The sequence below is a fragment of the Mya arenaria genome, chromosome 5 (assembly GCF_026914265.1).
Source record: "Mya arenaria isolate MELC-2E11 chromosome 5, ASM2691426v1".
Classification (NCBI taxonomy): domain Eukaryota; kingdom Metazoa; phylum Mollusca; class Bivalvia; order Myida; family Myidae; genus Mya; species Mya arenaria.
Genome location: NC_069126.1, coordinates 70,311,902 through 70,330,873, shown reverse-complemented (window position 1 = coordinate 70,330,873; position 18,972 = coordinate 70,311,902). Strand labels below are relative to the sequence as shown.

The following is an 18,972-nucleotide window of genomic DNA, read 5'->3' as shown; positions in this document are numbered from 1 at the left end:
CCACGTAAATCCCCGAAGTGTAATTATCAACAGTTCGTATCACTGGACCTGTTGTAAAAAACAGATCCCAACGCTGCCACCAAAGAATTGCTGGTGGTTCGGGGTATTAAGGGTTCTGTTTATCGGGCTGGCTTGAATCAAGTACAGGGACACTCAATGGCTATCGTGTTAACTGTAACACGAGTTAACCGGTTCTTTTCAGTAAATACGAGTATTGCGGTTTTCCCTTTTTGATTGTGATATACAGTTTAATATATTCATCGTCGTTCACCCGGCATTACTCTATAGTATTTCCATGCCTTAGTTTTGCTCAAAGTGTTTTACGCTTGACACCTTATATTGGCTTTATAACTTTCTTTCAGTTTATATTTGCATTAGTGCAACAGTAGAGAAAGACACTATAAAAGTTTACAAGTTTTATTTTCATGTTTCATGCCGTTTTAAGTAATTCAAATACTGCCGCTATAACGTACATTAACTCGCGTCAAACTTTAAATCAATATTGTCTGAATGCTGACCCTAGAAATCGCAGCCTTTTTATAAAAATGTGTCGATAATATATTTGATTGAAATGAATCGAAAAGTGAATCGATCGATCGTTTTTGACACTGTCTACGATTTGAATTTAAAAAAAAATAGAAACTTCAATGGCTTTTAGCTGTTGTAAACTAGACTGGATTGTAGTATAAATGAGCAAACTTATATTATTTAACAGTGGTAGCTACAAATCACTTACACTTATGCGGAAATTTACTTTGTGACCTTGAGCGAAAAGGAAGTGCATACAAGTAAACAACAAGATGGCTGACGCAGTGTAAATTTTCAACATAAAAATGGATTTTTCTTGAAATTAAGCGACTAATCGAGGGTAAAACGAATAGTGAATTAATTATAGTAAATCAGTAAGTCTTACTGCTGATGCTTAATACGATGATTCAACTTATTAGTCAGCTAAACATATGAAGTAGTAAAACTTCTGTGAAACTTAATAAAATGTCATCGGGTGGGGTAATGCAATGAGATGTTTTCATGTCTGTAAAGTTTGTGCTACCCCACCTGTGTTTCAAAATAATCGAGGATGTTGATTATATCATATATCGCAGGTGAGTCCCATTTTCACTTCCTTTTCATTTTCACTGTAAACTATGACATTTACTTAAAGAACACAAATTAAAGGGCTGTCCTATCAATTAGTGTTGGGAATCGGACAAAAAAAATACTATCGATCATCGGTTTATGAACCCGATCAATGATCGATTCTTAATCGATTTAATCATTATTTAATTATCTTTGGTCATCATATTTAAGGCAAATGAATACAGTAAATGCACCAGTTTAAGCACCATTGTTCACTTACAATATTGTTTGTACATTTCTGAGTATAAATTACATTATTTTTTTAGAACGCAACTATCTTTAAGTGTTAACAAGTTGCTATTTCAGAACATGAGACCTCAGGCTTCAATTTATTTAGTAGTGTATACATGTGTAAAATAAACAAGAGGAAAGATATCAATTTCATTTTGATAATTAGTCAGTAAACAAGTACAACCAGCAGTTGAATATTGAATATATATTTATGTTTTACAAGGACATTCTTTTTCAGACAACTAAGAAAACTAAATTCTTACATGGCAAGAAGTAAACGGTAACATGTTTTAAAAATCGCTTTAAAACCACAAACATGAGAGGTTGAGAACGAATCCCTTACCTGTTGAATTACAAAGAAAATTTGTAATAAGGTACTGTAGTGACTTATTGACTTGATAAGAATATGACTAGATAACTTAACATTGTAACGTCTTAACATTTCAATATTAACTAGCACTAACCAGAACCAAATCATTTTCATTACAAAAAACACTGGTAGTCGGTAGCGGTTACGTTCCTTGTTTCTATAAACGATTGTTCAAATTTCACAATCGATTGTCGCCGACGTAAGCCTTTCTGGTCAATAGTCGATTATAATAGATCATCGGAACAACACTACTATCAATATATATATATTGTACTTATCTTAAATAACACAAACTAAGAGATAAAATTCTTATGCTTCTTGAGATATTAAACATTAACACGTATGCCGTTGGATACTGTGCAATAGACCCACGTATTTCTAGAACAACACTCGTAAAAGTAAACTAACAAGACGAATTTTGATGCAAAGCATCAATGACGTCGCGGATGTTGTCTAAACATGACTAAAAAAAGCAGTTGCAGTTTACTAGCATACCAAGTTTGAGGTCCCTGGATACAAACATTCTCCATTTATTAAAAGAAAATGGATCACCACGACCTTGACCTGAGCCCTACTGACGTCAAAATAGTTAGAGTGCTGGGCATATATAAGGGACCTCTACCAAGTTCTAGTTATCTATGCCTTATTGTTTTTCAATTAATGATAGAAAACTGTGTATTTTCAGCTTACGGTCACAACGACCTTGAGCTTTGGCCCACTGACCTCAAAAGCAATATAGTTCATCTGCTGGTCATGACCAACCTGCCTTTACAGTTTTGAGGTCACTAAGCTATAATTTTCAGCTTAGGATCACAAACAAATTGATCTTTGATCCAAAGACCTCGAAATTAATATTGTTTATCTGCTGGTCATGAAATATCTTACTTCCAAGTTTTAGGTCTCTGGGCCGAAGCTTTATTCAGATATTTGAGGGCGATGATGGCCCTAAATCGTCCAAATGAGTAAGAGTGTTTTACCTTTGTTATCACTTAGGATTGATATTTGTTCTAAAAGCTGTGCACATGCTCCAAATTTCAAAACTGTAGCTTCAAAAATAAGTTAGTAGGTCAAAAGAGCACCTGACAATATCAATATTGATATTCGTTTTCAAAACTCTACACATGCTCGATGTAGCTTAAAAGTAGCTTTAGAAACAAAGGAAGTAGGTCAAAAGGTCACATTCAAGATCATCTCAGCCTAACATTGATTTTTTGTTTTAAAAACTATACACATGGTCCGAATTTCATTGGTGTAGCTTCAAAAATAAGACAGTAGGTCAAAAGGTCACAGTCAATGTCATCCAATCACAAGATTGATATTTGTTCTCGAAATTGTGAGCATGGTCCATATTTATTTGAATAATTTGATGTTCACAAGCAATTGTGTACAGACAGACACACAAACGACGGACAGTGCACCACACCATTATATCAACCAACCCTTATAGACTGCCAGGATTTAATAGAGCTGCACACTGATCAGACAAGAATATTTAACTATCCACGCAAAAAAAAAATTGTAGAGTTCTAAACAATGGTCTAGTTCAATGGAAAATTTTGATTATAAAATTCATTATTGAGTAAAAAAGATCTAGAAAAAAAAGAAGTATAATAATTTCTTTAACCTATATAACTACTAAAAGAACAATTATTACCTTCGAAGTGATAATTTTGAAAAACTCACAAAATATAAAATATATTCCCTTGTTTCTAAAAATAGACAATAATTCAAAAAGCTCCAATTGCAACGTAGACAATATAGCAATATTTTCTGCCCTTTCTTCATGAATAAATTTTACATAACTATCAGATTTTAGCAAAATGTGTTCACAGTAATCTTGTAGACCCCGGGGTGGGGCTCGTTTTGACCCCCCGTCCAACGATTTGAACAAACTTAATAGAGAATCATGAAATGATGACATACAAAATATCAAGGGTCTACGCCTAACGCTTTTAGACAGGAAGATTTTCAAAGATTTCACTACATAAGTATATAAGACGTGTTTTGATCCCAGGGGGTATAATTTGAACAGACTTGATATACGAACATTATAATATGTTACACACGAAATATCTAAGCTCTAGGCCTCATGGTTTTTGTCAAGAACCGTTGTAAATTTTCCTTTAGTTTGCCAAGACAACCAGGTTTCCGCGCGGAATTAATTTCTTTGAACAATTTTGAAAGAGCATAACCCAATGAACATCCCTATAAAAAAAATTCAAAATTGTTATGGCGGTTTAGGAAAAGATGATGTTGTATAATCAATTGTTGACGCCGGACTCCGGTAATAGACCGAATGCAATATCTCACCTTGAGCACATTCTGCTCAGGTGTGCTAAAAACAGGAGCATATTCGAAAAAAAAAATGGAAAGTAATTGTAACAAGTTTAATGGTTATTATTATTCAAAATAAGCATTTAGAATATTCAAAATTAATTCACATGATGTATACTGAACAATTAGTTAGAATACAATGGTCTGAATAATCATCTTGTTCTGTATTGAGAGCAATGTTACAACAGAACAGAACAGAACATAATCTTTATTATATTATGCATATACAGCATATCGATAAAGTCAATATAAAGTTTAAACAATACAACAGCGCCCGTATTTTCAATTAATTATATAAACTAAAAATAAAATATTTCAAATATTATATTAGAACTTCACGATGTTTTAACTGCATTACTATAGAAATAATAGTAATAGTCATTTATTTATTTAAATTTAACCACATATATCCTTTATGCTAAAATAAGTCATTAAACGAAAATATCAATGATAAGATTTCACTTACGATGCTTCTGTAGTATCACCACAGAATGATAATGTTTATAATAGATTTACAAGGCGTTTTTCTAATAATCTGTACTAACATCCATTTTTATGTCTGTGGAAACCCCAGATTCCTTTACGCCATCCTCTGATAAGATATTCTGACTTAATCTTTTTATGCAATTTGAATTGATACGAATGTAATGAACTTATGAAAGTGTCCATTTATCTTGAGATTAAAGTACTTATTACATATTAAACTGACCTGTAATTTATTCAATGATTAATTCTGATCAATTTAATGATGTTTGTGAAATTTCCTGATTGTTTTTTTGAAAAAAAACGTTTCACATACGTACTTGTGTATTTATAACCGTAATAGACAGTAAGAAAGACGATTAATGTGTTTAGGTGAACTCCAAAGTCACTTCGAAATGCATCCGAATATACAAGTTCTTTGATCAATCAAAATCGATTGAAAGTACTTAAACAAATCAAGTCAGAATTACAAAACATAACCTGTTGGTTGTAGAAAGTTTAAGATTTTTCGTATGAACACCAGAGATGCTAAGTTGATCGATTCACCAACAGCCAACGAGCAGTTGTAGTTTGGGATCATCGTGGGATCAATTAGTACTGCCCCGTACGGTCACTGTGTGAGCAATAATTTTGGCTTTATCTAAAAACATGATATTATATGACTATATATGACAATTTGTGTTTCAATTGTCAACAATCAGGGCTACATTTCATTGGTATGCAGTACGCATAAATCCTTTATGCATACTGCATACAAAAATATCATTTTTCTTAAATGTCACAAGGTATTCTATTTATGTTTCCTGTTCTAGTTCATGATTAAAATATAATGGTTAATGCCAATTAACAGGTAACTTTTGGTGGTGTCATACGAATAGTAGAAATGATATTATTATTATTATTATTATTATTATTATTATTGTACCAGATTTGCTGGGCGCGCTTTTTATAAAAATAAACGTTCAATAGCGCTTTACAATTAAACATGTGACATATCGCAGATATGTGGAAATAACACAAATGACATATTTTAACATATTAAACAAATTTAAGTGAAACTCAAATCCTGTAAAAAAACACACACATAAAATGTCTTAAATGCAACATGCGAATTAAATAAGCAAAAAAAAAAATAAGAATAAGAAATCAACACATAAGAAAAACAAATATATATATAGGTACTGTAGTTCTGTATCGTAAAAGATAGTAGGGATAAAAACAATCAAAGTTGTTATCTATACGTTGTAGTAAGTTTTGAAAAGGTGTGTTTTGAGAGCTCTTTTAAATTAATTAAGTGATGAATCTTTTCTGTAATTGTCTGGGAGAAATTTCCATAGTTTTGCGGCAGCAACTTTGAAACTCCTATCACCGTAAGAGACCAGTCGACATTTTTGTGGCACAAGGGTGGTTGCTACACTTGCTGTTCTGAGGTTCCTAGTTGGCACGTAAACCTCTACTTCGCCTCTCGTGTAAACCGGCGACTGCCCATGCAAGGTCTTGAATGTTTGAATGAGAATTCTATCTTGTATTTAAACTCAGTGATTTTATTTAAGTATTGGTGTTAAGTGTTCGGAACGGGTTGTTTTCGTAATGAGACTTGCAGCTGTGTTTTGAACAGTTTGCAGTTTGCTCGTTGTTGATTTTGGCACGCCATACAAGAGAGCATTGCAGTAATCTAATCGGGATGTCGAAAGCGAGTTTATAAGGGTCTTGGTGGCATCTGTTGTCAAATATGGCCGAATGTGACCAATCTGTCGTATTTGGCCATAGCATGTTCGAGTCACCGAATTAACGTGCTGGTCCATGTGCATGTTCGAATCAAGCGTAACACCAAGGTTTCGAATAGTTTTTGATGATTTTATGCTCGAATCGCCAATTTTCAGTTCTAGATTTTCAACAATTTGGAGTGTTTTTGACTTCAGAAAAGAATTAATTAGTTTTGTCTGCATTCAATTTTAACATGTTTGCATTCATCCATGGGATGATTTCTTTAAGGCATTGTTCAACTCGCGTGAGTGTGGCTACTTTAGATGCTTGATCAGCTGGTTTAAACGATAGATAGAGTTGGGAGTCGTCTGCATAAAAATGGTGGTTTAGACCATGGTTTTTACAAATAGACCCGACTGGCTTAGTGTACAGCGTGTATAATGTTTGGCCCAGTACCGATCCTTGAAGAACACTGAATTTCATTAGGACCGGTTCAGAGAGTTTGCCGTCGATGCATACCGTTTGGTAGCGGTCTGTTAGGTATGGTAAGACGAATATAAAACACCTATTAACTAAAACATGGGATTCCCTCGAACACACAGCTTTATGTTAATTAATCCGACCACAAATAGCTGTCGTGGGATCTTCTGCAAGATTTGATCCAACGTTGACACTTTTCAATGTTCCGTTTAGGCGTTGGAAAACGAGCAAAGTTTCCATTTTTAAGTCTTTCCAGGTAATCTTATGACGAGCAAACCTTAAAACTAGTATTCATTTCAACATGGGATTACGCATACCATTATTGATGTTACCATGTGAACCCTTTTTTGTTTGACACACAAACGTTCAAATTATAGGCCGCTGAATTGTCCTCTTAAATACTCGACGCCAATTCGCAGCATTACAAACTTGGGTCATTTGCGCATACCAACACCATATCAATTTGAACAGTCATGTTTGGTAAAGATAAAGCACGGACGAGCGTACATACGCACACACATACACGAAAATGCCATTGTGATAGCTATGTCGATATTACCGCAAGCGAGCTTGTCAAAAACCATGGCAAAATCTCTTAACCATTAATATTATTTAACACGACACTGACGGTAAAATGTTTTGTCCCGTTTTTAGAATTTTGGAAACAAAGGTTGAATACATTCTCTAGAAACTTGTAATTATTATATTGTTCGACAATATGTTAATAGGATGCAGAGGTGCTATTGAGATTAATGCAATGTAAATCGGGTCTTTAAATTCAAGCTGAAATCAGGGTATATGAACATTATATGTTAAAGATTGTAATATGGACACTGTAAAATATGTTAAACTTATGTATGATAAACTTTGTATGCACTTAGAGGAAAATCCACATTTCAAGTCCTGGGCTTACAATGTAAGACATTTGTTACAAGCATTAGGTTTTAATGATGTATGGCTTAGTCAAGGTGTTGGTGACATTACTTTGTTGATAAATATGTTTAAAAGAAGGGCTACTGATAATTATATACAAATTTGGCAGTCTGAGCTCAGAGAGTCTAGTAGAGCTCGAAATTACGTGCATGTGTCGTTTTTTTTATTACAACCCTATTTGTGTAATGTAAATATAACAAAATATAGATACGCATTGTCTAGGTTAAGAATGTCAAGTCATATGTTGAGCATCGAAACAGGTAGATGGCATAAACCAACAGCAACACCTTATAATGAAAGAACATGCTTATTCGTAACACTCTTGAAGACGAATACCACTTTTTACATGGATGTCAATTGTATGCTGAACTACGAGAAATGTATATCAAATCATATTACTTTAAAAGACGGAATATGTTTATTGAGTTGATGACCTCTCAGAAAGCTGTTGTGAATAGAAATTTGGCGATGTGTGTGTATAAAGCGTTCGAATTACGAAAAACGTTTCATATGTATTATGAGTAAAAAACATATCCTCTTACTTGTTAATACATCATGTCTTACGACCTATGACTTATTTTGTATAACAATTAATGTACGTTTTATAATGTGTATACTCATGGACATATTGTCTATTGTATTATGAAATAAAACTATGTTAAGAAATATTGAAAGGAGTATTCTAATTTGTGGAAGACGAAAACCTCAATTTCAATTCAATGACCTAAACACTAACATCCGACAAAGATATTAAAAAATTGGAAACAACTTGCTGAGATCATCGGAAACATCCAGCGTGTTTCTTTTGACTTAAAGTATATCATTCGACATATTGATTGTAAAGCAATAAGATGACTTCACTTTTCACAAACCTTGATTTGTTTCCTCGCCAATATACTCGATAGTTTAAATGAAATAGGCTTCCAATACATTTAATTTCAACATGTACTTAATATCCGCATACTCCTCATATAAGGGTTCCTTGTCAAAACGAGTTATTATAAACTTTTATATGTGTACATCACTTACAACACTTATAATGTTCAGTTCAGGTTTAGTATGTCTGTAATATCGCTAGGTCATGGTGGATATCACTATATGTTCAGTTGAGTTGGGGTCGGTACTAGCTTGTCTCAATTAGGTGTATGTGTTTACTACCCTTCTTGGAATTGTTCGGTAGCAGGTCGAGTGTGAGATCGAATATTTGGACGTATTTATTTTGATTTACATTTAGGTGGTGTTAATGAGCCATAACATACAAACCTAAAATAAATCGCTCATTTTCTGGCTCACGTTTGCTCACGGGTGCTCGATGTCATTCTTTAACAAGCGCTAACCATAACAACCCCGCGGCTATCGCATCATAACGTGAAAACTATACGATGATCGAGTTCGAAACAAGGATAAACAAGGCAGTCCAAAAGACGGCTATATCCCCCAACGTTGTTTTTTAGGATATTTTGTTTTTCTCGCAACTTGACTGGTACGTTGAATCTGACCAAAATTGTACACAACATTGTTTATATGCAATATATATTTAAGGATGCGTATTTCTTTTATTCTTGATTTTTTATATACATCACAAAGATTTTATATGCATGTCTGTTTTTATTTGTTTATCACTCTCAGAAAAAAATATAACTTGTGTTCGAATTAATTTGCTAGTGAAACCGCGATGGTATTCAATACTGGTCCTAATTAAATCTGAGAACGATACATCTAATCCGATTACTGACCAATAGAGTGAATTAAGTCAATCATGTATGACCCTAGGATTGACTTAAAGCTGCACTCTCACAGATTGAACATGCTGACAACTTCTTTGTTTTTATGTCTTGGAACGAGCCAATTTATGCGAAAATGCATGAAAAACATTGATATAAGACAGCTGACAAAACTTCAGATCGCACACTTTCATATTTAAGTTCAAAAAGTGATGTTTTATGCATTCTACTTAAACTGTTAGTAACGCTTTTAGCCATTAAACATTAATTTTCGAACGGAATTTGAAAACTTGCCATCTGATCTGATATCAGCAGTCGTATATCACCGGTTTGCAAATATGTACGTAGAAATTTGCTCATGTAAGACAACAAAATAAAAAAGTTGTGAAAACGGTTAATCTGTGAGTGTGCAACTTTAAGTTGCATATTGAATACATGAACCACCACTTGACTATAATATTTATGTTTCTTCAAGTGTTTCTTCATTTTTAAAGATATTATAAATTTCGATCTTCGAATATTGTTTTTATATTTGTGTTTTGCCAGCGACGGTTTATTAAGTATAAATCACTAGTATACTAATATCAAACTAAATTCGTACTGATAAAATTTTAATGGACAGTAAACAAATGGATAAACCCTGTTTTGCATTTAAATTTGCTGACATAATGCACTCGAAGAACTTCTGGTATGTGGTTTTCAAATGTGTGTGTCATAAGGTGAGAAAATGTTTCGCGTTTTTCACTTCCGGTGTCGAAGCATAATGCTCCTTTTGATATAAGATGCTGTTTTGAGGTTATACAACTTAAATCTTGTATTATTGAGACCCCGCGGGATTTTTCCCCAGCATTTGAAAGGCTGGGGAAATCCCGCGTGACTGTGAAAAACCCCGTGTTTTTCTGCAAAAACCCCGCTTGGGTCCGAAATTGGCGGATAGATATGACGATCTTCAAAAACAAACAAAAAATCATACTTAAATGAGGCCTTCTAACTAAATTATAGGCCAGTATCCGATTACATCGTTATTAAAGGGTACTTGAGTACGACAGTTCAACTGCCAATAAATGGCCCGTGTGTGTGTGTGTGTGTGTGCGCGCGCGCGCGTGTGTGTGTGTGTGTGTGCGTGCGTGCGTGCGTGCGTGCGTGCGTGCGTGCGTGCGTGCGTGCGTGCGTGCGTGTGTGTGTGTGTGTTAAATACAGAAGGGTTCACGTATTAACATCAAGTTGCGAAATCAAAGGTTAAAGTAAATACATGTAATAATTGATGTTATGCTAGACACAAGATTGTCAGGACCTCCGTACGTAGGGAAAAGTGCAAATCAACATCACCCGAAAACTAAGGGCATAAAAAGCACAAAAAACGCCGTTTTCTCATTGATTTTAAAACGGTTTTAACAAGGTCAAACTCAAATTGTTAATAAATCATAAGTTAATGTCTCAAGAAGTGCAGTTTGTAAACAAACATCTGTCAAAGAATTGAAATTGAAACAAATATTCAATTTAGTTTATGCGGAAGACGACCTCCTCCATATCAATGATTCAGACACTAACACCCGACAAGGCCATTAAAACTTTGCTAATACCTTTGCGATATCTATTTTGTATAGTAAAATAATTCGTCCCGAATAGCGAGAGGTCGGATGTCACGAAGGTCAAATATATTTTACTCTTGTTTTACAATTTTTAGACCATTATAAGTGTTCAAATCATATTCTACGATAGCATTTTTGTGAAATATAAATGCATATCACAAGCACTTTTTCACTATAAATACGTGAGCCATTCTCTTTAATATATAATGTGTATTTTACCTGCCAGTTTGATTTTAAAGTAAACATTTAGAACATCTAGGCAGAATGTACTATAAGTATAAAATACCTTTTTGGGCACATTACCATCTGCAGAAGCCTGCAAAATGCGTAAATGCCCGAATGCGAATTGTTTAAAATTTACAACCGAAATTCTTATATTTTTGTATGAATATATTATATGTTTTTATATTTTGTAGTAAATATTTTCCTAACAGTACGACATGCATTTAACATTCAACATTCTAAACATAACCTTTGCAAAGTGAACAACGGCTGGTTAAGATCTTAAATGCTCGCAGATTTATGACGATAAATAAAATTCAAACAAATGTTAATACTCTGTAAACTTAAGTTGAAATTATTTTAATTCACTATATTTTGTTGCATGACAACAGCCTTTTTAAGCTTCATGTTAATTAAGAAATGTATCTTATGCGATCCTTCCTGTAGAAGTCATAAAAATCAATGTATATTGTATGTCGCTTAAAGTTATTTTACATAAAAGCTCCTTTCCCTGAAAATTGAATTATAATTTCACTTTTACACTGATAATTTGATGTACATACGTTTTTATTACCAACTCCAATATTTATTCAGCATACTGGTTGAGATATCTAATCGGAGTATTATTGAGGTCAAAGTAATGTTAGTGTAAGAAACACGAAAACTAATTACATAGACACAACTGTGCATTTACTGCACGGAGGTATTCGCAAGGTGTTTGCTGAGTACTTAATTGGTCTTTATTACAAACAGTATGTGTACTGCATGTCAAGTATATGACAAGGATATCTCTTTTTAAGCCAAAATAAAACAATTCCTTATGTCAAATAGTCAATAATAAGTTTGTCAAACAAGGTGCTCGGTGTATACCCCAAGTGGGACTTGTCTAAGCAACTTTTTGTGTGGATTTGTTTTCCTTTACTCGGATTTCAGTAAAAAAAAGGCATAGTCGAATCAATTTTAATTTGGGGTTCATTATCTCGTATAAAATTCCGCTCTAAAGAAACCAGCTCCTGTGACCCCATTCCTTTCGTTATTTTGTTATACGTAAACGGTTGTCTCCACTTCTATGGTTACCATAACTTGAGCTTTTTGAAAACAACAACCGCAAGTAGTCTGGGGTCCAAAAGTCGCCAGCGGATATAAGTTGTCCCTTTTTATTTTTATACATTATTTCAACACATTTTGAAGGTTTTACTGTATAAGAACTGTTTAAGGAAAGTAGGATCCCGGGGAACACGTAAGTAAATAGGTTCAAAACAAAACCAGGTGTAGAGACATCGTGAAACGAATGATTATGTTTGTAAAAATAACTTTTGATTTGTTTTGGAAGTGAATTAAAAAAGGCAGCAAAACAAGTTAAGGATATTCTTTATTTATTGTTTTATTAAATTGATTGGAACATTATGTTAGAACAGAGTTATTTTTAAATTAAAAACAAATTCTAGATTCCTTTCGATACATTGAATCTCAAACGTATTTTAAATGTTCAAAATATCTGAGTTTTGTTATACATCGTCTATACCCCATCAATGTGCGTGTGCTTTGCGAAAGTTAAAACCAACAAAAATGTTTTGATGTATCTTGCTGTTGTATATTTCAGTTCGTAGGTGAAAAATGGAACTATCAAAATGAGGGGCAACCTGTATTATTTTTTTAGAAAAAAAGCCTAACATAAGCAATTCCGATGGGTTTCAATCAAACAGATATGAGTGCAAGTTATTAGGAATGAATTTGTATATATGTTCATAGAATTTAAGCTTCTTCAATTGCAAACAATTCATAATGAATTTACACTGATTGCATAGTACGCTGCCTTTTTGTTAATATCTATAAAAAGAATATTAAATTGCCAGATCTAAAATTCGCAATATGAGTAGTGCGTGTAAATAAATTTTTGAAAAGGAAATTTTAAAACATTGTAAAAAAGTATTACTTTCATATTTTCAAATGCACTTGACAAATCAACTTCAACAGGGACACTGTTTGGTATAATGTAATGGTGTAGCAAACTCCGTTTTAAGTTGATAACAATGTTGGGGCCTAGGATGTCATGGATTTGCTTATATCGAAATCTCGAATTGAGTTTAAATATGCCGATTCATGCGAAAACTATCAGAGGTACCATTTTAGTGATTTTTTGGTTTCATTTCACACAAATATGTTCTCAAAACATTACGCATACTTTTTATTCTAGAATATGTTTAATTTACTGAATGTGTACAAATTCGGTGTCACGGAAAGTCAAAACAAATATCAAAACGTCAGTTACTGCATTCTTGCAAATCGTTAATCGAGACTGTTAAATATTAAGAAATGATATTACTTTTTTCATTATACGTATAACTTTTTTACAGAATAATCAACCATAATTATATTGGACATTTGTCATAGGCAGCGCCGAACTAACGGTAGGTTTTAAAAAAGTTCTTTGTTTCCAATAACCCGACCGACCCGATATTTTAGTCGTGTAATTTTTATCTGGGTGAATAGGCGCTTAAAAGTTGTAGAACGCGTCTAGTAGACAAGCGCTTTACAAGCGTCTATACAGGTTCTAGTTTACAAGAGCTTAAAGTGTAAATATATTTATAAAACCAGCTATAGAAAGGTGCATAAAACCAGTCGCTGTAAAAACACAAACATTTTCTGAATATCCCTTAGCGCAACAATAAAGCGTTAGGGTTAGTCACTTAAGCTGAATATATAACGTTTGTCCGATTTGAGGACAGTTGTTTGGTTAGCACAGTGCTTAAGAAGGCCATCTGGTTTTAAATTCCTGCTTAGGGGCATGTGATATTGATTTGATGTCATCGGAAATGCGGATTTTTCCGGGTCCCCCGGTTTCTCCCAAAACACAATACCACACTATCACACAACATTGTGCCAACGATAGTTTATATAAAATTCTTCACAATCGTTGTTAAATTGGTAATGATTAAAACGCTCGAATACCTCCGCCATTATTGATGTAAATATGCGGTCATGAAACTGGCACTTTGATTCTACGACATATTAAATTCCTTGCCGTTATATCGTCTATTACATTACTGCTATATATGATGAAAAAACAGCTTTAAGTTTATAAAAAACAACTTATTTCTCAATTAGCAACAGACGCATCTGGAATAAGAAATTTTTAAAATAAACGTCAGTTAACGTATTCATTCAAACAATGTTTTTCGGCGGTATATTTGCATTTTGAATCTTCTTTGCCGACATGTTTGAAACTAGATTTTTAATATTTAACCTAGTTTTAATTTCATGCATACGTTGAACTGCATTTAATAATTGCTTAGTTTGTAATGTACATGTTTTATATCTTGAACTACTGATATAGAATTTTTCGTTTAGAACGTATTTAAATCAAATACGTATTAAGGATATCTTTATATTAATACCTAATATACTCAATTCAATGTAAACTTTGAAAGAAAATAAATATTTACAATAAACAAAAATATTTTTAAGAAAAAATCAACACTGTCGGCAATATTGCTCTGAAATATTAAATGTAAAAATCAGTTTAAAATTTAGTGACGATGTTGGACAGTTTTGAAAAAAGGTGTGAAACAACATTGACCACTTCTTTTCTCATATGTTTGCATTTGAGCAATTACAAAGGCATGCACATAACGTGGCGAACGTGCTGCATTCCAAAAAACTAACATATGATTGAAAAAACATTATTGTTTACATATTAGTATGAATTATCATTTTGTTTCAATCCTAATAATGGCTAAAGGATTTAGTATAGATCTGAGTATCCGTTTACTTAATCATTAATGCTAAGATTATTGCTCAACGTCTGCATTAAAATGTTTCATGTTTTAACTAGGTCCGGTTTGGCGATACGTTTATATTAGGCCAGTATTTTTCAAAATCTTATGAACGAATATCAATTACCTTCAGTACAAATCGCGTTATCTTTAAACAGTTTATCAAATGACAAATGGTTTATTCTCGAACGCCGATGTAATTTATAAAAAAGCTTTTATTGACGTCACAATTTCATTATTTTATGGTTGTGGAATAAGTTGCTTCGTCAACAAAATATATTTCAAAGTCTTTGAAAATTTGCCAGAATGAGCTGGTTAGTATGGTAATCTTTATGTTTGCTAATATGAAATATCGGCGTCGTCGGTTAGCGGAAAAAAGATCTAACACCATACCATTTTTTATATTTTTGGCGTCACTCGACTTCCGTTTTTCAGCATAAAGTTACGGAAATAGCTTTAAGATCCCTTTTACAGTTATTTAACTACAACAGTATCAATGTTCGAAAATAAGTCTTAAATATTTAATGTGTGGGGAAATAAGCGTCGACATTGTTTTGTTGTACTTAGTCGTATTTTGAATTGAACTGTTGCAAGACTGTCGGTCCATCCTCTGAGACACACTCACACGTACACGCACACACACAAACACACCCACGCAAGCACGCACCCTCGCACGCACGCACGCACGCACCCACGCAAACACACACACACACACTCATGCACAAAAACGTTTTTGCGCGCGCCGAAATGCACTCGCAAACTGTCAGTCCCGCGACTGAAACTTATTTTGCTCTTAATGTAAACGCTGTAGTTAATTGACTTTTCCGATAAAATGGTGTAAAATTTGGTCAGAAATATAATAATCTGATGGGCTTGCAAACTTTAACATTTGTAATATAAAATACAGCTATTAAGACCTCTTGTTCTAGGCATAATGTAGAACGACGTATAATGAAAATGAATGGGTGGAGAGTGAGTTGACGATAGACATTATCTCAATTATATGGATTTCACTCCATGTTTTCCAACTGACCATGTTTTCAAGATGACACCATTTGCTAACGCATTTTCATTCTGAAATGTTTTTGAAAATCGCACTTGTACCACGTGTGTCACTGGTACTTGAAGGAATGCGACAACGGTATATATTAGCAAATGGGTGTTTTTCTTATTTTTAATTTAAATTTCAGGTACAGCGGGTTCGCAATGACACGTCTGTTTAAGTACACGAGAGAAAAGGTATGAAACCGCAGACGACATAACCGCTGAAGACATATACTATCTACTATCCTAATAAATTTACACGGCACCTTGTTATTGGACCGATTTGTATACAAGTGACAGGATAAAAACAAAACGCCGGTCATTAGCGTCAAATGAAATAACTGTATAATGCAGGTTTTTGACCGAAAAAGCCTGGTTTTATATCGTTAACATAACAGCCCGAAAACACACATTTTATGCAATAATGAACATTTTAATCAATAACTTTTATTAATGCATCTGTATTTAGAATAATAATAGTTAATGAACGAACTAACATTTACATAAAACAGGTCAAAGAAACATGACCAAACTACTACGCCGCCATTTATTGAATGAAAAACATTTGCAGATAATCACTAGATGAAAACATCTTTCCTAGTTTAAGAGTTGTTTTACATTCATTAATCCCTCACTCGATAGAAGACAGGTCGTAAACGACGTACAGACCACGCTAGGTTGTTGACAGATTTGGGCCTTGAGTAGGGTAAAAAATCATAAGTTTATCTGTTGTTGCGTGAAATTTCCGGGAAGTTTGCATGACGCATATCAATGGCAAACAATTCAATGAGATATGTTACTTCGTATTTGCTTTTGAGCAGTTGTTTTCGTCTGTTTTTGTTTTGTATGAAAGCAAATGATCGAACATTCATTTCAAACTTTCAGAAAACGTTTAAAAGCAGAATTACCATTTTTCTCATCAACGGTAAGTTGTTTATTTCCTATTATATCTTTATTTAAACATATTCAACCTTTTGTACTACGACAAAAAGAACGTTGATAATTAGATTATATATTAACAAACCAAACCATCTTATTCGCCGTGCACTTTCCTTGATGCATTTGCAGCAATGTTTTACTTGTATGTTTTCATAGTTTTATATTTTTTTACCGAATTAGTTTTCTTTTTTAACACATAAAAGTACTTGTTTACCAATAGTGTCGGTTATAGGGACATTTCGAACAAATCTAAAATTGCATAATTCCTCTCGATTTAGTGAAATTATCTTTTGTTATAACGCTTCTGAATATGTTCAGATGCATTACAATTGAACGGGTTTTTTTGCGTAAATTGTTTGGTGTTGGGCAGGAATGTTCTTAATCACGGACTTGTTATTAAACTTTTCTACATAATAAACCCTTTGAACATGCTTAATTTCTTGCAAGAAAATACAATGTCGATGAATATCTGAACCTAGTCTTAAGCTTTGTGAAAAGTTTATTGAATAGTGTATAGTAGATGTATTTTACAGTATCGGTTTATCAAATCAGCTACAACCGCGTTCTAAACTTCCTGATTGTGCATTACATTTGTAGGATCATTAGTTTATGAACGAAAGTACATGCAGTTATGTTGATTCAAAACTTAAAGTTGATACTGGTTGTGTATTGGATAACGAACTTAGGTAAGAATTAGAACACTTAATATATATTAACGTTGTATAACCTAAAATAATTAAGTACTTCCTAAGTAAATACACGTCTCAAGCTAAACGCTGATGAGATAATCTTTTAAATGTTGATGTATTTTATAGCATAAGGAGGATGGAATAGACAGGAGAAAAATCTGATAATTTGAGGAACCAACTTTTTTATCTTGCAACATTTTAACTTTAATATTACTTATGTTTTACACAATATATTTTGCATTTAAGCGTTAGTGATTAAAAGAAACACTCTTTGAAATCCAGACTTTTGACCAAAAGGTAGTTAAACTGTGAAAGGTAAAGAATGGATCTTGTTTTGTCTAAGATGCACTAAGTAATATACTGCGTACCTTGAAACTTCTTACCAGCTGCTAGCACTACACGCCAATAATATGTGTACAACAGGACACCGTACGCTTTCACCACGACACTTATTTTTCATACAATGTTTATATATATATATATAAATACCAATAAATTCACCTAATTTGCACATTACATCTATCTCCACTCCAAAGACGGAAGCACATCCTCTCTTTAATATTTTTTTCATTGAACTGAGTAAACCATTACACTTCTTAGCAACTTTTATAAACACATAGTTATGTCCACAAAAATATTAAATCTCATCAACTAATCCGTTCGCAATAACAGCGAAGAGTTTCATTTATAAAATGATATGTAGGTCGAGCTGACGTCATTTTGAACCTCGACTGTCCGGTGAAAAGCATGCACACCTGTAGACACATTATAAGCGCATTATCGATCGCATTAAATCATTTGCAATATTCGATAAAAATAACTTTGACGTATTTTCTTATCCCACGACGATAGTCACATGAAACACGTTTTATTTAATATTTCCCGTTCATAACGTTTATCTCATATGTTGCACGAAAAACATCCAGAAACCGTCTGCATTTTTTCCTTCACATCTCAATTTCAACAATTTCAAGTTTCTAAGGTGGCGTGGGACCACAGTTATTTTTAGTATATGTTTCATATAGACACTAACCTGGCTTTTGACTTTATACACACCCCAATTGAAAAACAAGGACATGGCATCTCTAGAACAATTCAAGACACAAAATATAATCACAAGAAAACACCATGTTGACCATTGACCCGACTGTCAAAATTGAGTTCAAATACATAACCCTTACGCCAGGGAGTCAATCGGCTACAAACAACTAATTTTCATAATTCCACAAGCTATGATTTTTCCAATAGTTACATTGAAAACTATCAATTTCTGCAATACAGTGTCAAATTCAGTCAAGTTCTCTGCAAAAA

General features: G+C 33.4%; 1 protein-coding gene across 3 annotated transcripts in view; it reads left to right on the top strand.

Moving 5' to 3' along the window:
- LOC128234053 (hemicentin-1-like) overlaps positions 1-18,972 on the top strand; it is a 107,451-nt gene that overhangs the window by 13,146 nt on the left and 75,333 nt on the right. Inside the window, exon 1 of one of the 3 annotated variants that reach the window (XM_052948015.1) lies at positions 17,546-17,658. The exons of the other annotated variants lie outside the window; for them this stretch is intronic. Within the exon in view, the coding sequence (XP_052803975.1) occupies positions 17,604-17,658 (55 nt within the window). The 5' untranslated portion in view covers positions 17,546-17,603. Of the gene's footprint in view, positions 1-17,545; positions 17,659-18,972 lie in introns of those variants that run through there. 3 annotated transcript variants of the gene reach the window in all.